This window comes from Triturus cristatus, chromosome 9 (genome assembly GCF_964204655.1).
Source record: "Triturus cristatus chromosome 9, aTriCri1.1, whole genome shotgun sequence".
Classification (NCBI taxonomy): Eukaryota; Metazoa; Chordata; class Amphibia; order Caudata; family Salamandridae; genus Triturus; species Triturus cristatus.
This window is the reverse complement of record NC_140592.1, coordinates 758,267,669-758,291,342: the sequence shown is the minus strand read 5'-3', so window position 1 is coordinate 758,291,342 and position 23,674 is coordinate 758,267,669. Positions and strand designations below refer to the sequence as shown.

Below are 23,674 nucleotides of genomic sequence, written 5' to 3'. Positions count from 1 at the left end.
CCCTGCAAGCTACAGTTTAACAGAGCTCACCTGCGTCAACTCCACCAAGAGTCCCCTGCCTATAGTGCATCCAGTGGACTTTTAAAGGTTTTGCCCAGGTGCATTGTGGGAGTTGTGGTCCCAAACTTTCAAGGGCCATCTTGGAGCTTCCAGACCCTTGGATGGTGTTTTAGACCCTTTGGACACTCAAGAGGAACTTCAGAAAGAAGTTCCAGAAGTTTGGAAAAATTTGGAGCAACTTTGGGAAAAACTCCATAACGTGACTAAGTGCTAGAAAGTGTTTATTCGTTAAAATTCATATCTAAGGTTCCCTACATTGGATTGTTGTCGTTTTGTGTGGCATTTTAAAGATAGAAATAGTTCCTAGTTTTATAAATTGGTGTCGGATTTTTATTGTGTGTTGTGTCTAAAATGTTTACTAAATTGATGTTTTTAAATTCTTTACATATCTATCTCCTAAGTTAAGCCTGCCTGCTCACAGCCAAGCTACCCAGGGTTGAGCATGGGAATAATTTATTGCGACTTGTACTGAGCCCTAGATTGGGTTATTGGCCATTTTTGCCAGTGGAAAATGCATATTTACCACTACTAATGAGAGAGAGAGAGAGAGAGAGAGAGAGAGAGAGAGAGAGAGCTTTTCTGCTCTAATAGTGACATCTGGTGGCATGAGCTAGGAGTGCTGCTGAAGCAGCACAAGTAGAGAAAGAAACAAAGCTGATTGATCGGCGATTGCCAGGTATAATCTGTTTATTGGGCTCTTAATCAATCATAAATAACACCCTCTGAATTCTACCATCTGACAACTATATAAATTACAAAGCTGAAGCCCACCTCCCGCACACCTTAGCCCCACTCCAAAAGTGCGAGTGCTTGCTGTCCTGCCCTGCCGGGCTCCACCATGTGCAGTGTCTGGAGGAGGTAGATATAAGTATATGAGCGCATTTAGATCTTTAGCAGGGGCTGCGTGCAGGTAATTGAGACATCTGTAATTTGAGGGAAGAAAAGTCCATCTGAGTGCTTGGTCTGCCTCTCCTGCCATAGTGGGTGCCTCTCTCATGGCACTCCTACTACACACAGCAAAGGAAGTGACCCCTAAAGCCACACGCTGAGCGTTCAGCAAAGCTGGAAGTGATGTGTCTAGGGTGAATTCTGCTGTTGTCTGACAGGGTTAGCTGGCCGGGGATGGGGTGCCTCCTTCGCCGCCGTCCGCTTCCGTCTCCACCTGGTTGGTTTTGAAGAAGTTCTTGGTCTTCTCCATAGTGCACCTGAAGGTCTCCTTCAGCCCCTTCTCCAGGAGGTATCCCTCGGTGTCGCTCTCCATAGTCTCAGGGCTCGTAACGCCTTCCATGGCTGTGTAAAGGTACCGCAGACCCACCAGCACCGAGGCCTGTAAAGGGCGAACACAGGGGAGGAAGGTCACTTCATTGGTCTTTATGATTTTTGGAAATGATTTAAACAAATATAAAAAGAAACAAAAGGAATTAAGAATACATAATGGAAATTAAAATACAAATATTTACTTAAAGACAATAAAAATGCATTTTGTGAACGTTTTTAAAGATATAGCCAAATCAAATGCACAACTAGATTCTATATCGTTGACAAAAACATCATCTGAACTTAATGTTGTGCCCTAAATTTCATTCTCTAAAATATCACTCACTGGGTGTAGATTTTCTATTACCGAATCCAATTACATTATTTAGGACTCCATAGTTCTGTAAGCAGTCTATATGCCCTGAGATAATCTGGAGCCATTACGCACCATGGACCACAGTAAAGACAATTATGGCTATATATAAAACCATTTCGTTTTCTATCATAAAACAGCCAGGGACTAACAAACTTGGATGTTTAAAAGATCAAAAACAAATTAGGGGGGGCTTGGCTTGGAAGCCAAACATGGTAGACGTGCCTTAGAGTAGCTCCGTCCGCCTAAGCCATATTTCTCCAGAATCCGCAAGTTATCCTGAACCCCAACGTGGAATCCGGCTCCGCAGCATCGGGAGCCACCGGGGTCGAAATCCTGTGCCGCAACCGTACCCCGGGGCAGATACACGGCGGAGTGAACTAGGCCTGGAGGTGTGGCCTTCGATCGGCTGATGCTGCTGGGTGTTGAACAGGACCCTGGGGTGACACGCCAAGGGCGGCGCCGGCCTGGGACTTCGCAGTGAGAAAGGCACTGTTAAGATAACAAGTTGCTCTTGCTCCTTTAAGAGCAACTTGTTATTCACGAGCGCATACTTGTTTACCTCGAGCGTCTCCCCGCGCTCTGTTATTGTTTGATGTGCCCTTTCATTCTGCTGTTCTCGTCGTGGCTGCCTGTAACTGCTTACTCAGGCAGTTACGACGAGAGCATTGGAGTGACCGGTTGTGGGCTTCTTTTATCCACACTTAAAGCTCAAAATAAACACTTATAACATAAGTGCAACGTTTCTGGATCTGGACGATGGATTTTTGTGCAGCCCACCGTTCGGAATCAACATTTCAAGAAGTTCTAAAGCAGAAAAGTTACCTTTTTCTGTTCTGCGACGCAGGCTTCCTTCCTCGGTCTGATGAGGACGCGCCTTCAAGCATTTGAGGATTTGTCACTTCCCCTTTGACGTCGTGACGCTCTACGTGTTGATGACTAGAGGGGTTTTGTTAACCCTTTCATCAAATTTGAGCTTAGGCGCACTCCGTATCTCTGACATCAACGGACTTGGTTGCCTAGCAACATTGTTTGGAAACGTCGTTTCTCCGTTTCTGGCCTCATTTGAAGAGGGTTTTCATCGCGCTTTCAACGCGAGGACAGTTTTAAAAGCGGTAAGACTTGCCTGTACTTCGGTGACAGGCACACCATTTATTTATTTATTTTATTTACATTATTTCATGAACAATATATCAAACAAGCAAGAAATGTATGTTTAATTCCATTTGACTCTACATTTCACCATTTGCCTGTATTTTCAGTGACAGGCACACTTAAAAAAGACTTATTTTACACATTTTTAAATTAATTTTATCAACATGGCAACAAGTAATCATCTTTTGACTATATCTGACTTCCTGCCTTCACCAGGTAAACCAGCTATTCCTTGGAAGTATTGGCTTAATTTATTTCAAAACTATTTGGTAGCAAACAATGCAAATGAATTTGATGCAAAAAGGAAGTTTGCACTGTTGTATGGTCATCTGGGGTTTGAAGGACAAAATGTCTTTAATAATCTACCACAGATTCAACCCCCAGCAGGAGGTCAAGAAGGATGGAACATTTATTCTGAAGGTTTAGCGAGACTCACAAGGAAATTCGCAGATGAACCTAGTATACTTTTGAAACGTTTTAATTTCATGAAAAGGAAACAACACATAGATGAATCTGTGGAAGATTACATTTCAGTTTTGAGACATTTGGCATCTACATGCAAATTTGGGGCTGTATTAGACACATGTTTAAGGGATCAATTTGTTTATCATTGTTCATCTAAAAAAAATCAGGAAAGATTGTTAGGGTGTACTTTCCTACGCAATTCATTATCCACATAGGAAACATGCCTAAAGTATTGTAAAGCTACGATCAGGTCAAGGGAGTGTACCCGGGGTGGCATTTGGGTGTTCCACTGCAATCACCTATAGGTTCTGATGCACATCCCTACCTACTAAGATTTGTAGAAGGGGACTTGAATCAAAACATTACACCTCCTCGAAGCAGGCATAACAGTGGGACAAGGTTTACAACTCTCCACACTTTTCCAAATTAGGGGGATATATACAAGAAAATGTCAGAGCGCGGTGTAACGCCAAATTTAGCTACACTGTTCCCACATTTGCAAAATGCAGCTATGTGCCATATTTACTGAAATACAGTGCACACCTGGGTTTACCCTAGCGCTAAAAAAGCTGCCTAGCGCAGGCAGGCTTGCGCCATGTTGCAAGGGTGCCTGTGCTGCATGGCCGATTGTTTATGTGCAGGAAGGGACATCTTCCTGCACATAAACAATCTTTAAAGGCAATTTTCTGTTTCTATGTGTGCTGCAGAATGCAGCACAGATCGAAAGAGCAAAATACGAGGAGAAAATATTAATTTCTCCTTGTATCACCATCCTAAGACCAGGTTTTAAATGACCTTGGTTTTTGCCACTGTCTAGTAAATATGGGATTTGGAGCCATGCCACCGGAGCTCCGGTGGCGTTAGGGGCTTGTAAATATACCCCTCGGCAATGTGCTTCACTGTACAGCACACATATAAAGTGGGGAAAATATTAAAGCATAGATTTTGCACTAGAAGCATACTCTTCAACTACAAAACATTTTCTTGATAATGCACACACCCTGGCACTGTGGTGCAAGGATGTGTGCATTAGTGTATAGCAGCCTAAAGTGTGCCAGTGCTGGGAGAGAAAACACAGTGCCATATCTTACTAGATATCGCACTGTTTCTCTCTTCCTGTGACGCTGTGCAGTAATGCCCCATGTTCTCTTCATGGCCCTTTATTCAAAAAGCTGTCCAAGAACCTCAGATTCCTCTCCATTCAGCCGCTCTTTCAGGCACATTAAGTTATGTGATTGAGGAAGCAACAAGAGTGGTGGACCACATTAAAGAAAACCTACAAAAATCCTTGGAGTACTGCACTGATATTTTTTTCTAAAGCAAGAACTAACAAGAACAGTTTGTTGAAGGTTTAGACATGATGAGTCAGGGGTTGTTTGCCATTATTTCCTCTACCATGATTTCAGAAGCCATTATTTTGGAGTTTTAATTTGAAAATACCATAGTTTCGGACTAATTTGTTATGTACCATAATTTCACATGCCATTACTATTTTATTATTGAACAATTTTTTATGTTAATCCCTTCCCCTTAAAATCTCTTAATCCTAAACGTACATTTACACCACAATCCTAAAAAACCCTCTTCGCCCAATAGAGACACACCAACCCGCATTTTCTTCTGCATTTCGAATGTATTTTTTTTGTGGGTACCACTGTACTTCTGTGGAGTCCACCGTGCAAGCTTCCTCTCCATGGTACTGCGGTACTGTGCAGACTTCCTTGCGTGACCTTGCACCGTACAGCAGTACCAATGAATGGAAACTTGTACAGCGGCTTCCACAGAAATACAGTGGTATCTCACAGAAGAGCCGAGATGGGTCTTGCAGGCTTATCAAGTTAGAACAAAACCAAGGGGTGCAGTTCCTCTGGGAGGGAGGGGGGGAGAGCGATTAGTCTCTATATAATGCCCTCACACACCTAGCAAGGTGTCATGCTTCATCATAGGGCTGTGCTCCTCGTCGGGCCGGCGCTGCAATGCCCGACGGGCTCCCGCGAAGGGGCTCTTTATCGGAGATCTTTTTAAGAGACAGCCGTATGGGTGCGTGGGGGTCAGTGCAACAAGTGTAGTGAGTGGTGGTGTAGTGAGTTAAAATAGGTATGGTATTACCAGGCAATGTGTCAATTTATTCTGATGGTATACCAGCCTAAGTAAAAAATATATATAAGTGATCCCAAAGGGATTATGATGATCCCTAGGGAACTCAAACGGTCAACATGTTTCTTGCTCTATGCCCAAAAGGGTCGGTGGCAATTCATCAGGACCATTGTGAGAAAGTGCTCAAAGAAAAATGTGGAAACTCTACTACATAATTCGTGATGCAGAAATTGTCAATACATCACCATGCAATCCAATGGGGTCCCTAAAGGAAGTGGACCCGTTGTTGCAGTACCCCTAATTGGGAAATAACTTTCCGTACGGGTTCGCCTGGCGGCCAGGGAGCGCCTGTCAAAGTGTCGGCGCGTTCGCTGCCGGATACCTACTGCGGCTCAGGCTTCCGTGGAGTCCACCGTGCAAGCTTCCTCTCCATGGTACTGCGGTACTGTGCAGACTTCCTTGCGTGACCTTGCACCGTACAGCAGTACCAATGAATGGAAACTTGTACAGCGGCTTCCACAGAAATACAGTGGTATCTCACAGAAGAGCCGAGATGGGTCTTGCAGGCTTATCAAGTTACCCATGGATTGAAAAACAATTTTTAGCCTGTGAGTCAGGGTGTCTCTGGGACAGGACCTGTGGACCAAGTACCAGAATCCTGTAATGGTAGCTGCAACCTTTTTTATCAGAATTGTGTCCAGCCAATTAGATTGCTTGTTACTGCGGTACCTGCAGGCAAAAAGATGTTCTTTGCATCTCCACCCAGTCCCATGGATGACAAACCCGCATTTTCTTATCCTTTTCTTAATTTTTTTCCCCAGGTATCTTCAAAAATGAGCATCCAAGATTCCACTCCATGGTACTGTGCAGGCTTCCTCAGGGAACCTTGCACAGTAAACCGTCACCACTGGGTGGAAGCTTACACAGCAGATCCTGCAGAAGTAACATGGTATCTCACAGGAGGGTTGGGCTGGGTCCTACGGTAGTATCAAGGACCAAGTTCCCGGAGTCCTGTAATGATGGCTACAACAGTTTCTCCAGAGTTGCAGCCAGCCAATCGGATTGCTCAGTACTGTGATACCTACACCGGTATTGTGGTTCCAAAACGGTCGACGGGGGAACAAATCTCCCTTGGCCAATCAGAAGGCCCTACTGTAGGAAAGTAGGATCTGCTTTCATGGTCACCCCCACTTTTTGCTGGTGTCATTATGTTTTACTGACTAGTCTGACTGGGATACTGCTAATCAGGACCACAGTCTCTGTGCTTCTTCCCTAAATTGGACATGGTGAGTACTTGGGTACATTCCAGATTGGCTACTGGTGTACCCTGATAAGTCCCTAGTATATGGTACTAAGGTACCCAGGGCACAGATACACCAGAGGTCTCCAGCATATATTATGCCATCCATGAGAGACCACTCAAATTGTGAGTACAGGTCTGCCATTACAGCCTGTGTAAGCTGGTGCTAGCACCACTTATGACAGATAAAGTTTCCTTATACCTGAGGTCACTACACCTAAAACCTATGGGACCCCTAAGGCAGGCCTTTCAATCCTGAAGGCAGGGTGCTCGGTTCTAGATGTGAGGGTGCCCCTGCATGAGCAGGACACCCCTACAACCTTCAGAGTCCATTCATCAGCGATTAAGATACATACAGTGGCCATGCGTCATTACGCGATGACCATCTCTAAACAGGCTGTAACGAACCCTGTCGTGTTTGGTATCAAACATGTTGGAATCATACCGCCACAACGTAAATGGTATGGGAGGTAGGATTCCATGCACTGTAAAGCTCCTGCGGGAGGCCCTCAGTGCACCCGGTACCAGTCTTCTAGACCCGGGCAGCAAATTATGGATGCTGCCGACCAGAGACACGATTCTGCCCTCCTGCTGCTGAGCCAAGCTCACGCAGAGGAAGGCAGGACAATAGGTATCCTGTCACAGGGAGGTGTGACCACCTCCCAGCCTGGACTTAGTGCATTTGGACAGGGTGGGGGCGCTTGCCAGCGCCACTCAGACTGCTTGAAGGGCACATTTGGTGCCCTCCTTGCATACTCCAGTCCAAACCACTTCAGGGAGCCGTTGGCTCCCACTTTGGGGTGAAACTGGACCAAGGACATTGGAGTATCCTCCCCACTGTCCAGCCCCTCCTCTGAAGGGACCCCTGAATTGTTCCAACCCTTTCCTTAGGGCACTTGATGGGCTTACATGTGGGTGGGTTACTAGCTTCATCGTGGGACAAGATTCAGATCACATACCACTTCAACTGTCTGGGCACTCTGGACCTCGCTGGACTTCATATTAGGAACTGAGACTGCAACTGGGAAGACTCCTGCTGCGTCTGGTCCTGTCGTCCTGCAAGTCTGCAGCAACATCTGTACCTGTGCTTCATACAGGTTCTTCACAGGGCATGCGGATATCCAAGACACCCGAAGGAATCTCCCTTGAAGTGAAGGAGTCACTCCCCTGAATCTGCAGGCATCGCAGCGCAGCTGAAAGGTCTCCTGATCCTGAGCTCCCAAGGACTGCAACAGGCTCAGCAATACAGGTGGTAGCTCTGCAACTCCCTCGAGGCCTGCACTATCTTCCTACTGAGTTTGAGGCCAGTATCCCTCGTCGGAACAGTTGGAACAGAACCCCTGTGCATCGGGTTGACTTGCCGTTCCCAAGGCATGTTGACTCTATCCTCCAGAGACCTTCGGGCTCCAAGAAGCTCCAACGTCAAGCATCTCCTGCAGCCCAGACCTTCACCTGCATCGCATCCTTTGCACCTGCATCCTTTGGTGAGTTGCTCAAGGTCCTCTTGCGACTCCTGTGGATTTATACCAAACTACAAAAACCATGCTTTCCAAGCAATGTTCAGACTTTCTGCCAAATTTGGTGTCATTCTGTTCAGCTGTTTTTTTTCTATATCTGAGAGCAAAGTTTCCTGTGATAATTAACATGGAAATTCAACATTTTGGAACCGCTCCTTTTTCTTGGTCCTCGTTTGATAGACCAGTGCAAAACTTTCCAGGAAGGAATAAGGTGGGCAAACATTTTTTTTTTTAAAGTTTCCTGTAGATTCGTCAAACTGCTTCAAATTTATTATCAAAATAAAAAAAATGCTTTTCTCATGGAAGCTGACCTCACTGGAGAGGTGTGGCTCACTGGTTAGAGGCGGCAGATCTGCAAGCAGAGAATCGGCCAGGGACCAGGGTTCAATTCCCGACGCGGCAGGGTCGTGGACCAGGGTCAAAAACGGACTCGATAATTCTCGCCTCGGTACCTACTCTAACCAGGAACACACTCGGCAACTCTGGGCATTAGCTTTCCTCATCTCCACAACGGCCCCCCACATTCGCCGGGGATGCCTGGTTTCACCTTGGAGATACCCAGGAGGGACCATCTCACAGGGATAGCCAGGACGGGTTCCCCAGCGGTCTACAGCGCCACGACGCCTCAGGGCAGCAGTGCGCTTTACAAGACACATACATTTACATACATTTACTATAACTACACACTGGCAACTGCTACTTTGAAATACAAAAATATATTTGTCTCTTCAAAAAAAACAACAGTTAAAAACAGAGTTAATGTTCTGGCTCAAACGCCGGTATGGTTAGCAATGCACACTACATATGCCATAACTCATGGCCCTCACCATGTTGTTCTCTTGATAGCTCTTTTACTAAATTGGTGTTTTGAGCATGACTGGCAATGCAAGTTACCTTGACACAGAGTTAGAAATTGTGGGGAGGGGGGGGCGGCTGTTGGGGGAAAGGAGATAGACCCACTGAAGTGGGGTCATGTGTGTCTTAGAAAGGGATTAGGACTTGTTAGAGGGGTTAGAAAATCACGGTAGGCAATCGAAGGTTGCAGAAAAAATGGAAGGTTACAAGGATACTGGGACAGGCCTGGGAGTGCCAACGCGACCACAGGATTGTCTTCTCCCCGCCACAACATTTACGTTCACAGCTATCAAGATGCCTCTCTCGAATTGATACATTTACCTGCAGGCCCGCAAGCAGAAGAGGGAGTTGGAGAGTGAGAAAGGGGTACAGTCATTGCTCAACTTCTCAGAATTCTGTCTAGATAAAAAATGTCTGAGCTACATGTAGAACATACCCTGCAGTATTCCTTTCTCCAAAGACCCTCTCTTGACATTGGCCCCACAGGTAATAACAGCTTGAAGGCAGTCCACTAAACGCTGATTGTTCACCACTGTATGAAACAGGCAATTATCAGAAAGATGCATTGGTTTCTGAGGCACCAGCCATCTAAAGGCCACTTTCAGTCGTCGAACCCTAAGAAAATACTAGAGCAGGTAGTCAGTCCACAGCCTTATTACTATGTGAAATGACACTCATTACTCAGAGGCCTGAAGTCTGGCTTCAGGTCCAGGAGAGGACAGAAAATTGCGATTGCAAACAGGTATTTCTCGTTGTCTGCCCGAAGGAGACCAGACAGCTCTGATTTTACTTGACCTCTCAGCAGCTTTTATGAGACAGGAGTTTGTTGAATCCTAATATAATAGAGTAGAAGGAATTCTCAGGGAATCACCTTGAACAGAGTATAATTTTTGTTCCTTCAAAAGATGCAACTGATCACAACTGGGTCTCTCAAATCCTCAAACCAAACAATCTTCTGTTGCAAGCCCTAGCGGCTGCTTCTAATACCCCTACTATATACATTTCCATGCTCTGTTCTCACTAAAATTTCAGATGTGCTAACATTTCAGAAATGTCAAAGTTTAAATATTGACTTGCACTTATATCAGCTCCAAAATATCGACTTCCAACATACCATCAAGGTAAATAGTGTAAATCTAAACTTCCCTATGCATGCTTACCTTTACAATATGTTGGTAGTTGCTATGGTAGGCTCAATATATATGCAAATCAATATATTTGACCTTGATAATGGGGCATACACCTGTATGCAGATTATACTCTTGTCTCTCAGAAAGTACACAGCATAGCAGGGAACCAGGTAAAATTGACTTAAATCAAGGCAGGTGTTTACCACTGGCTGTGGACACTGAAGACATTAGAGATCCCACTAAATGGCAACTGCCCTGGAGATCCCTCCCTAGTTCCACTCAGAAAGTAAGAAACATTGGTGTCATCTTAAGACGCTGTGTTCTCTTCGCTACTCATGTCAATACAAAGGTTAAATAAACCAACCTTCAGCTAGCTATACTCTCCAAAGCAAACCACCCAGCAAGGCTAACCAGATCCCTTGTCAAGGCAAAGTTAAGACTATTGCGATGTAATCAGCACAGGCTCTCCAAAACGCTTGTTGACAGATTGCAACAGGGTCCAATACCAGACAGCCAGGTTGGAATGCAACGTAGAAAGCAGAACCCACTCTAGAAACATTAACACCACTCCACAGGTTCCCAGTGGATAATTTAGATTTATTTCAATCATACAAAAGACTTTAAAAAAGAATGGACCAGCCTATGTGCAGAAGTTGGCCTCAAGATTAAACATCAACCTGGACTCTTTGGTAATCTGGATCATGCACCATCCGCACACTGTAGGACAATCAGGTTAGGTATGGGGAAGGTCCTTTGGAGGCCCAGAAGAAGACTACAGAGCACAATTAGCCAGTAAAAGCACAGCATATCTGCAATCTTTAAAGAAAGCAGTTGATGAGGGAATATGATAAGTGAAAGAGTAATGACAAACCGGAATGGCTCTATTAAGTATTTACCACTCTTTTTTCATAACTAATAACCATCCATCTAATCAATAGCCAGACTACAAACACCCTCTAGGACTCAAAACAGTACCGTACAAGTTACTTTATGCCTCCGCGTATGTATTAAACAGCAATTGGTGTCTAACGGTTTGAAGAATTCACCAGAGCTGAGCAAGACACAAAAAAACATTACAACATGCTTCCTTGCCACTGGCAACAATTTTTGAGCTACTATTGGATTAATGCTTTTAATGCAAAGCAATGTACTGCACTGACCTATGCCTGGCTAGCAATGCATGGCTTTATCCTGACCCCACCACCCCATTTGTCCCTCCCACCAAAGGCAGCTTGCTTGTGAACTGTGCTTCTCTCTGTATCACTTTATGGCAATAGAACCCCAATGCTTGTATCCAACATGCATACCTCCTAAGACTCCATCAACCCATGTGTGTTAGGGACATGTGCACAGTTAAAGTGTGTGGAGAGTTTGGGGACAGCCCGGATAGAGCTAGGCATCGAAGAACTCTAGTGACACTGGAAACTCGCAAGACATGCCAAGCCACCACTTTCTATCTAGTAATACAAACCAGTGATGTGAGCCCTGGTTGTTCTTTGTGTCCACTGATGTCATGTGACCAGGACCAGTGACGTAACTGTGAACCGACGCCCCTCACCACCACTGAGGTCTTGAAAGTCTAATTAACCTACACTAATTCCTCTGGCGTTGGTCTCCAGGAGTTAGGATCTCCCCCGACTTCTGGTAGGGACAGTCCATTCATACAACATCCTGAGTGACATCAGTCACTTCAATGGAAAAAGTGCTATTCACTTTTCATTGCGTGTTGCCAGCAATAGCAAAGGTGTCATGTTCAGAAGTACTTTAAATTTCACGGTCTCTGCTGTGGAACTCCTGAGGCATCAGGAGTGCGTAATACTATGCTGGTGTCGGAGTACATCGGAGGGGTGCAAGTAAGCAATATTGTGATGGAGTTACAGACTACAGAAGATTTACAAGAGAGTTAGTGATTAGAGGGACCTAAGTTGGGGGTTCACAACTTTCACGGGTAGCACTAGAGAAGGGAAGTCAGGAATGGAGGTGAGAAGACTGCAGGGAGGTAAATAAGGAAACCTCTTAATATTGGGAGATAACAAGGGCAATCAGGTTCCAGTTCTCACAGGCCACTCATTTTAGGTTATGAAATTTCACTTTATGCCATCTTGGCACACGGGGTCCCATTGTAATTTCTTCTAATCTCGGTCACATGACATATGATGTAATTTCTTGTGATGTCATCATAGCATCAAACATCCATGCAATTTAGGTTTGTGTTGTGTAATCATTATGCTGGCTTTATACCCTGAAAAATAGTATCTATTTTCAGTAATGGATTATTGGCAACGTTTCTACCGTTCCACCTACACCATTCTAAACACACAATCATTATCACACTATGTTGCAACACCATTACACACAATCATACACCTCCTATATAATGATTTAGGAAGCAAATGCACCTGTCTGGATTGGACCAACCTCTTGAAAGAAGGAGAAAGAAAATCTTTTCGTTGTTTACTGGGCCTAGGCAAAACCAGTTGCAGTAAGTCGGTCTGTTATCTGGCCAGGACAACACCTTCACAAAGTAATAGGAAAAGGCAAGGAGATGATTGAACACCTCTCATAAAGAAGAGGAGTTTCCTACCTCTCCCTCAAATACAGTGCTTTGTGGATCTGTGTGCCATTGCTCAACTGCAACACTAAAACTGGTTGCCATGGAGCTATGACACACAGAAAATAAAATGCACTGAATGTTAATGGGTTCCCCCCAAATGTCAGAGACTAACTAAGTCAGACACTGGATTTGGGCCAACTGCACCATGAATGGGTATACCTAGACCCTTAGAGACCCATACAGCATTCCCCTATGACTTCAAGTAGCTTTGCAAACCACTGTGGAGGAAGGAAAAGGCCACAGATAGAATTCTTCAACATCTCAGGCTTAAAAAAACACAAGAAACAAACTCTTCAACCTCATTGACACATTAAAATGGTACAGAACATCAGCCAACCAACACATTCCAAAGGCCACCTCATTGGCCTCACCTTTTAAACAACACCAACCATTCCACATAAACCTCCAATAGCACATGTTTAGACCGATCCTTTTGCCTTTCCCATCACCCTTCTCAGCATCTAATCAAACCACCATGGTCAACCAAAAGAGAGCAAAAAAACGTAAGTTGCTTCAAACACTTCTCCGTTAACAACCAAAAGCACAAACTTATGTCTTGCCTCGCCACCATCATGTCCGACGCCAACACACCTTCTATATGACTTCAATGCATTTCTGGAAAGCCACGTGAACACCCATGCTTCAACTAAAGCATTTAAGTGAAAGCTGTTCCTTTTACACTTTGGCCCTCAAATATCTCACCAACAACAAACTTAATGATTTGCAAACAGGAAAGAAAATGATAGGTAAGCAGAACTCTTAATTACCTCACGCTACTTAAGTCCATCTGTATAACATGCAGACAACTCACCTCATCAGCCAAAGCTACGTAATATATACCTATATCATTAATGAAACTCCCAACAGAAACAGAATTTTCTTTATGGCAGGCAAGCTCTTCATCAACACCTGCCAGATCCTTCAATCTCACACTCCTCAGACAAGTGCAATGACATCAACCTCTGCTTCAGTTAAAAAATAAAGAAGGCACCAAACCACGTAGACACACCAAGCCACCTTCCCCTTTATATCCTCCCTTACATGTAGAATCCTACAATGGTCATACCCCTGCCTCTAGTGAATTTCACCGATTCCTACAATAATGATGTCTTACTCTCATCCATCACCAAAGCGCACTCTAAGCTCCTTCCCCTTTCCCTATCATTGTCAACTTCTCATTCACTCAAGGCATCTTCCCAGAAAAGTTAGGCCATTTGAATATTTGAGGGTGGAATAATCTTGCTTGCTATGCAAAATATGAGTTCTGCAAGTTGGAGTGATGTGTGTCCCAAGGTAGAATTTGTATCTCAGCATGATATGGCCAGGCACTATTGGGTGGAATGATGTGTGTCTGAGCACAGTGTATTTGTGTGTCCAGTGGTGGAATGACATGAGTCTAGGGGTGAAGTAACATGTTCTTGTGGTAGGATGTTCTTATCTGAAGATGTAAATAAAGTGTGTCTGAAGGGGAAATGGGTTGTGTCAGACATGGTGGTGGAATTACTCAAGCATTTGGGTTGAATTTTCTCTGCTTGAAGGATAAGTGGTGAGCTTCAGGCTTGAGGTTGGAATAATATTTCTGTTAGTGGAATGTATGTTTGTAGCAGGATTACGTCTGTCTGTGGTTTGATTGGTCTATGTATGGGGATTGAACAACCTGTACCCGGGGTGGACTTATGTGCTTCTTGCTTGCTCCGGTGATGGAATAGTGTTTGTCTGGAGTAGAACTACTTGCATCTGAGGTAAAATTACTTGGGTCTGGGAGTGAAATGTCCTGCTTTCTAGGCATGAAATGACATTTTGGGAGATTTAGCTATGGATATCTTGGTGTGAGACTCATGTATATGTTGGCAGAATGATGTGTGTCTGGGGCATGTATGATTTTTGCCTGGGGGTTTAATGATGTGTTTAAGATTGTACATTTAACGCTTACGTCCAGCTACTTTCTGTACTTATCCAGTCCCAAAGATTAGTATTTACATCTGCAGATGACACCTAAAATCTGCTTAAAATGGTTGATAATCTGGGTGTTGTGGTTTTAAACATCAACCACAGTATGATATCCAGGACTGGCTGGGCAGCAAGATGAAACTAAATTCTTATTGGATGTCTTGGTGAGTAGCAGCAACAATATCGTAATCTCCTTATGTCTCTCGAAAGATTAGAGCTTGCCCCAGGCCGGTAAGGTTGCTCAAAAAGTTAGTTTTGGGCCATATCTCAAAGATAACAGTGGTCAGGGACACCTGTTTTTGTCAGCTCAAGGCACTGAGAAGATGATGTCCCTTGAGTTTGAAGGAAGGCCATCTTCCTGTGTTTACAGACACCCCTAAGACAAACATCACAATCGGAATGCCTTAGGTTAGTGGGTCCTGAAATATCTGACAACCCACTTGCAGCTGGTCGAAAATGCTGCTGCCTGGTTATCATTTGATGCCCGCAAATTCAAGCCTGTCTTATGTCATTGTGAGTAATATTAATTATAGTATTAATTACTTATTTTTATATATCATTTCATGCCACAATTCTTGATGTCTCCATAAGCTGTGAAAAAATAGGTGTTACTAATTAACCATTTAAATGGTGCTCAATTTACGAACCTCAGAAGAATGGAAGACTGAGTTGGCCTTGGCCGGATTTACCTTCACTAGCGTCCTTTAGACCGCCAAGTTCATTTTCAGTCTTCTACACTGATTGTCAGTGGACCTACCCGCTTTTCTTGAAACACATGCTGTTTAGATAAATCTTTAATCAAACACTTCTACACTATTCTGCTTTATAATTGTCCTTCAGTTTTGCCCTCCTGTAGAAAGGTGGCTGGCAATTTTCAGTCCTGCCCCAATCTTTTAGAAATTCTTGACAACTGCCAATGATTTCAAGTTTAGGTAACGCTTTGAAAATTCACTTGTTCATGTAAGAGTTTTAGATCAGCACAGTGGACTGTAGAGCCAAGAACCCTTCTGTTGCGTGTGCACTGTATAAATATGTCCTACACAGAGTGTACAATGAGTGTAAAATACCATGTGTCCATGAGTGTAATAAAATACCTTAGGGTATGGAGCGTAGTATTGCGGTGAATTGTCATGTGTCTGGGGGTGGAGGGAGAATAGCATATGATATGTGTCTGTGCCCATGACATTAATTGATAATGTATAGCATGTGTCCCATATTATAATAGCATGTGTTTAAGGAGGAAACAGCTATCTCCAGGTGCAATAACAGGCCTGAAGGTGGATTAACATTGGTATTTGCACAGGAATAACACCCATCTAGGTATTTTAATTATATACATTCAAGGATGGAGTGACGTGAGTTTGGTAATAGCATGGCTTGTATCTGGTTTAGGACTGATGTGTTCTGGGTGTGATACCATATACCAGTGAGTGAGAGTGTGCAAGTGTGTAGGACACAAGCTGTATTGAGGATTTTAGAATATACCTGCAGCAGGAAGGTGAGGGCAACGCCGACGCCATTGGAAGCCATGATGCCGGTGTAGTAGGTGAGCAGAGCTTCCCGGCAGCCATGGTTCCAGATGTTAAGTTCATCTGTCTGGTAGTTGTAGCTGTAGTGTGCCGAGTTGTTAGTGATTTGATGCTGGATGCAGGGCCTCGGAGAGGTGGGGTTACAGCAGCTAAAAGGCACGCTGTCCATGAGGTATCGGCCATCCACATTACTTTTAATGCGACTGAAACGAGAAATGAAGAGGGTCATTCGATTCAGTAATTATAGAGCCCGAAACAGGTCACAGAATTATGCAGTAAAGCTAAGACAATTAAATTGTGTAAGAAAAAAATATTCCCGATTCTTGAAGCCATTTAGGAATACTACCCAATACTATGAATCAGTTTTAAAATTCTCGAGTCATTTATTTCTTCAACTTTAACACTTCGTATTTCATAATTTTCTGTGCTCCGTCCACCCACTTTAACCATACTGTCTTCATTCCAGCTAGTACCATTCTCCAGTCTTGCATACCAGTTTCCAATCTGCATGAACTTCTTGCCTTCCAAATATATAGACTTTTCCCACTTGAGATTTTTCACGTTCCTCCAATGCAGCACCTTCACATTCTGAGCTAACACATTCTTTTCATCATACTTTGCCGCATACCCTTACTGATATTTTTTAATTGCATTGCTCAATTTGCACACATCCACAAAAACCTTTTTATACTTTCTTCTTATCTCTGCTAGATTCAATTTCCTCTCTGGTCTCAGTTCTCTCATTAAGTTAAATGGACTGATCACTGTAACAACCTTTTAGTCTTTCAGGGTTTCTGTAGCTGCCCAGCATCACATGAACATACTATAGGCCTGAGTTAGATCTCGGTAGATGGGTTACTCCATCACAACAGTGAAGGATATCCCGTCCGCCGAAATATAAATCCCATAATATACAATGGAATTCATCTTTTGGAGAACGGTATATCCGTCACAGTTGTGACGGAGTAACCCATCTGCTGAGATCTAAATCAGGCCCTTTATTAAAGAAATCACCTTTTTGGTGGAAAAATTATTTCCCAACTTCACCTACGACTTGCTAAAGACATCTTACACTGCAATTCATTTCCACAAGCCATGCAATTTATATTTCTCTCTCCATGCTATGCACTCCTTTACTGTTCTCTATCTGTGTATCTCTATCTGCGTATGCATACGGAGTCCCCAATAACGCTTATATAATTATCTCCTACGAAGCCCTAGAGGGTCACACCAATTAATTACTGCTCTAAATAGAGCGCTGACGGTTAAACCCCTCTCCTTTCACCAGAGGAGAGCAAAGTTTACAAAGGTGGACTTCACACATTTCATGATTTTTTCAAAACTTCATCATGTTCACAAAGTTGGCACCTCATTAAAATGTAGGTTTTTAAGGGGAAAAAAGTATGCATTTCCTACTATTGCATAAGGCTCCTTACGTAACAAAGAATTTGAAAGAATAATCTTGTGTAAAAATGTTTTATGCGTGAAATTATACCGCAGACAAAGTTTGGTAAAGTTAACAACCTACACCAAATCATTTCACATAGCACAGCTCACTCCCAAATCACATACATACAGGTCAAATTTGTCACACTAATTCACCTCTAACTCCGAATTCTTCTGAAAATTCTCTTAACCTTGCTTAAGACCACATTTCTCATATGCCTTATTCTGTTCCTCGCATATTAGGCAGCCATCTTTCACTAAATGCCCTATTATTCCCAGTTAAGCCTTCCTATCTAGCTAGTACTTGACACACAATCTTTCACCATATTTCCTTTACTAGGTATGCACTCCAAAATTAAAATCCTGCATGTTCATTACACTCCAGGCATAAAGTCTAGCATGTTCATTAACCACTTCGAAATTCTAGTCATGACTTTATCTAAACCTTTTACTAACATCAAATGAACTAATGGTTCATGATCAGAGTGACTCATTAAGGCATTGCTGAAAGGTACCTCTCCTAAATGTGATATGCTTGGTAATTGTTTTGGACAAATTTAATCTAGATTATTATCTCTTGCTTCCTCTGAACCTCCAATGCTAGTCTCAAAATCCCATCATGCTCTACTGATATATCTGCAGTATCACATGTAAAATATCGCCTTAAAATATCTCTCCTATGAAATTTATTAGATAATATGTTCATTCTCTTTATGAGGTTCATAACTTGGATGCCAAGCTAAAAGGCTTTTGAAGCAAATATATCCTGTGTTTTCAAGACAAGGGTAAGGCGATCTGGTATACCTAGAGGGGTATATTCACAAGAACATGTTATTATAACTACCACAAGAGTAGCTTAACGCAACTCTCAACATCGCAGCCTATCGCGGGAAAATTACGCCGTGCCAACCAAGTATTCACAACGTGGCGGTAGCATGCGATAGTCACCAAATAACGCGTCAAATGTCAGCGTGAAAATCAATGCCACGCCGCAAAAAATCATGCAATGAGGCCAATCGCGGTACAAAAATTTGCGAAAACCAGCCACAGGCCTGCAAATCCCATGCGTCTGGCGGGAAAATGCACTATAAAAGAAAGAAAAAAAAACACCAAAACCAATTCAAACTGCGTAGCACCATGGATGCACCCGGACCAAGTGCAGAGGACAAGCAGAACTCCACAAGCCCCATGGAGGGCCAGCCAGGAACCCGGTGTTCGGGGAAGGGCAAGGAGAAGAGGAAGACGGGGTTCACTCCGCAGGAAGACCGGATCATCGTCACAGAGGTGATAGAACACCATCAACAACTGTTTGGCACCTCCACTGCGGCACTGGCAACCCAAACAGAAATATGGCAGGCCATCGTCACCAACGTCAATGCAGTCGGAGTGTCGAGGAGGTCACTGGAGGAGGTCAAGAGGCACTGGCATGAAGTGCACACCCAAACCAAACAGAAACTCGCCGGCAACAGGAAGGCAGCAATGGCGACTGGAGGTGGGAGTCCTGCGACACAGGAGGAGCTGGATGAGCTGGAGTTAAATGGTGGCCACAGTCAGCAGTGTGGAGACGGTGGCAGGATTTGGGGGCCTGGACACAGCTCGATACGACCTGACCCAACAGCAACAGGGTGAGTAACGACCAGGGACCTCAGGGGACGGGGGTAGATGGGCACAATGGCACACATGCACAATTATGTGTAGCACACTGCACACCCACAATGATCGTGGAACATGTCCCTGAGAGCCTTGGCACACTGCAGCACACATAGAAACACCAAGTAGGCCCCCGTCCACAATGTGCACAAAGGGGCCCCACTCCCTATCACCAATATCACAACCGACCCATATACATGTGCTGAATCCAGCACAGCAGCGGCTCTGTGGCCCACACTGACTATGAAAGTAACACTGCATGCCCGATAGCATGGCAGCAGCCAAAAAACATGACATGGCCCACGAATCGACATGGAGGTGGCCCAGTGATGATCACATCCGTAAAGGAGCAGGACACACTCTGACATATCCACGTGCACCCACAACCCATGCTGTAGAATACACGCAGCAGACAAACAATGCACCAGGCCACAAAATCTGTCCGAGAGCACATATAACCCAAGTCAAAAACAATTCAGCCCACGAAAAGCACATAATTCAAAGGCACCCAGCCTCAAAGGGAGAAGGCTACACGAAATCAGAGCTGCAGGGGCAACTCCATCACAATGCAGCACACACACATAGCAATCACAGAACATCGGCAATGACGGCAATGTGGTACAAAGTGCAACACCAACACCACAGGACAAGGCTCACAACAGGTTCCGCATGTGCATAGTAACTGTCCACTCACATCTGGCATTGCCTGACACTGTGTGATCATAATGTACGGGTACTACCACACATCCGTCATGTAGTTGAAAAACACACTGACTCCCATCAAATAGCTAGCTCCACCAAAACAGTCACAATGTACATTGGCATGCAGTCTGAATGTGAACATCTGCAAATCTTCAACATACATTTGTAACTCTGTTAACCTGCATCTCCCCTTTACATTGCAGAGGGACAAATAACACCTTCTGCAGAGCACACCACACTTCCCATCATTGATGATGAAGAGGACAACCTGCACATATATCAAGACACCCTCCAACGGATAATGGACAGCCTCCGCACCCCATCCCCAGGAGCAGGGCAGGCCAGCTGCCCCGAGGAGACCCCACCACCTGCACAGACTACACAGCAGGAAACACACACCACCACAGCTGTCTCCCAGGACCCCCCCGACCAATACATGGAGTTCCAACAACGTGTGTGGGGTTGCCAGGTGAAGTTGGCCGAACAGCTGTGGGTGGGGTTCGAGCTCGTGGCAGCCAAACTCTATGCCATACGTGGGTGTCTGAGTCCCATTAGGGACCATGTACAGTCCCTATCAGACACCCCCTGTACGCACCATGCTCCACCAAAGACCTTGGCTGACCTCGCTGGGGCCATTAATCAAATACAAGAACTGTCTTGTCAGACAGGCACTAGCATTGACAGCACAGAGTTGGCACAGATGCGGAGGTCAATGGAGACCATGGAGCAGATGCAGGTTGGAAGTATGGCTGCCACGGCTGGACACCAGCGAGTAGTAGCTGGGAACTTCAATGCCCTGCAGATCATCATCTTGCCATTGCTGCCACTGAGCCATTCCCAGATGACTGCAGCGGGAACATCGAGACACACAGCTCCGACCCCTGATGTGTCCGTGGCACACAGTGATGCTGCCCCATCACCTTCGCAGTCTGATGTGTCAGTGGCACACAGTGATGCAGCCATTACCCCGCCAAACACACCGGACACAGAACCCGTATCAGGGGAGTAAGATGGGGATGGTAATTACTGTGTGAGGAAGGAGTCAGTAGCAGACATCACCGCCAAATGGCCTGTTCCTGCATGGTTTTGCCCTATGCATCATGCCCTGGGACAATACCTCCCACTGACCCCCGGAACACTCTGCGACATTCACCCGGACCCCGACACGGACTGCCATATCTTCATTGCTGAACAAATCCACAGCAATCCTGCTGCAGACTGCACTCCCCCTCTTCCTAATCCCTTTTCAATCCCCAAAGGACTCTGGTTGACCCACCACTGGGCTTCCATGTAATGTGGGCTTGGATGGCCATGTACAGCTCCAGCTCCGTCAATCACCTGAATGTGAATAAAACATTCTAAATCACACAGATGTGTCATGACTCCGTTCACTCATGTATGGAAGTATGGCTGGATGTAGGGACAATGTTTGCACATGAAGGTGCGCCCTGTTGCACATGAAGGTACGCACTGGTAACTGACATCTATGCGCATGTGTATCCCTGAGACACATGGCCAATTGGATGACTGTGAAGGTGAGTACTAGCTGTGTCCCCATTGCATATCAACAACAATCTCATTCACGCCCAACGTAGGCACACGTCCATGTATTGAATAGGGCTGTGTGTAGGAATGACCAAATCAGTGGAAGGCCAGGAGTGGTTTCCTACATCACATGTGATGACAGAACTTCACGTTGCATACCTACTCACACACATCTGTGTGGACACATTCTGTTATGATATATGACATTGCTCCACATGGTCAGAGGTTGGACACCATACTCACATTGCTGAAGTCACGTAAGTGCACAGGTCGGCCAGTACCTATCCCAAAACAATGTCTGGCTCACAGAGGTGGAGGTTGCAAAAGGGAGCCACCCCCATTGCACATGCGTCAGTCAGTTCCTCCTTGTGTAAGGACAATGTTCATTGTGGCACACGAGTCGACAATCTAATCAACAAACATCACAGTTAGACACCAGTGGAGTGGCATAGACTTTATTGGCATGTGCGTGTCAGTATGGACGAGGCAACGGCCACAACAGGCAGAGACATACATAAGACACATACGCAGTATGGGTACATGTCGAGGTTCAGAAAATGGTGAAGCAAAAATGGACAACAATCATCACGGATGGCAACTGTCTCAGGCCACCTTGCCTTGCTGGATGAGTCATGTGTTTGGCATCTGCCCATTGCCCCATGTGAGGGGACACGACTCACTGCCCATGGGATCTGCATAGTGCTCTGCCACTGGAGTGCGCCGATTGTCTGCTCTGCTGACAGTGATCAGGTGAAAGGGTCCGACAGGTTCACATATCGTGCTACATTGCCATGTGTGTACTCCCCCCAGCAGTGTGTCCTAATTGGGAACTTTGCCAAACGATGCTGTGTTGCTCTGACCATGCGGGATGTCTCAGGAGCTAAAAGTTCACCAAAGTGTCTGAACATGCTCAACGCTTGACGTCAGGAGCCGCAGGGTGTTTTGGAATTTTCCGCAGTCTCAGAGCGTTTGAGGTCAGGGCGCTCACGTTGAACATGCCGCTGTATTGTAAGTAATTTTGCCGGAGTGTGGTACGTGCCACCAGATTGGAAGTAAAAGTTAATTTGCCCGTCAGCTGTGATAGATACACAATTGCGTAATGATCCTTTTCTTGTCAGCATACACACATACCGCAATTGTGGAAAACGTGCTGGAATTGTCTGCACGCTGCGCAAATATTGAAACCTATCTCCCAACTTTCTGAGAAGCCAGGTAAATGTGGGAGATGAGCTTCTGCAGCGATATGCACGCTATTGTGCTTATCACGGGAGGTGAGCTCCTGCAGCCATAGGAACGCTGTTCTGCTTATTCAATTCTCCCCATTTTTGAATTTGGTGATGGTTGGTGTATTATTCAACAATCTGTACTGAACTACAACTGTTAAAGGCATGATATTGTTATAATTCATTATAATTATTTGTGTGCCTATTAATATTGATATTTTTTCTGGTGCTAGGCACTTATCTTTTGTAAGAATATCCTGTCATCTGTTTGAACTTGGTTTTAGTATTGATAGCACATTTTTTTGGTTTTGTGAGATTTCAATTGCACACCTTGTATTGTATGCTTCAAATTGCAACACATTGCTCTGGCTCCTTTTTAGTTCTCGCCTAGCGTTGCAGCGGGCATGCGCTGCTCGCTCGGCGAGAAATATTGTGGATAAGGAGATTTTAGAAGGGGACTTGAAGCCCCGCCCATCATTTTCATTGGGTCGCATCAGCGTTTCTGCTAAACGCTGGCTTCCCATTGAAAAGGATGCTTTTGGGCCACTGCCCTTTCTCCTTTTTCGTCCGGCCCATCCGGACTGGGCTGTCTGCTTCACGGCTGTCGTGAAGCAATTTCTTATCTCTTGGAGGCGTGTAGTGACGGACCATGTTTACAAAGTCATGATCCGTCATTACACGCTTCCTAAAGATAACAAATACCCTCACGACAGCCGTGAAGCAAACTATCCAGTCCGGATCATGGGCCGTCCAAAAGGAGACAGGGTTGCCCCGCGAATTGCTTTCACCACGTGCCTACTTCTTTG

At 44.9% G+C, this 23,674-nt stretch overlaps 1 protein-coding gene across 1 annotated transcript in view; it reads right to left on the bottom strand.

Moving 5' to 3' along the window:
- Positions 1-724: 724 nt before the first annotated feature.
- Positions 725-23,674, bottom strand: part of ROM1 (retinal outer segment membrane protein 1) — an 83,028-nt gene continuing 60,078 nt past the window's right edge. Inside the window, exons 2-3 of the mRNA XM_085628001.1 lie at positions 16,259-16,505; positions 725-1,387 (exon numbers count right to left, since the gene is read on the bottom strand). Of these exons, the coding sequence (XP_085484127.1) occupies positions 1,169-1,387; positions 16,259-16,505 (466 nt within the window). The 3' untranslated portion in view covers positions 725-1,168. The remainder of the gene's footprint in view (positions 1,388-16,258; positions 16,506-23,674) is intronic.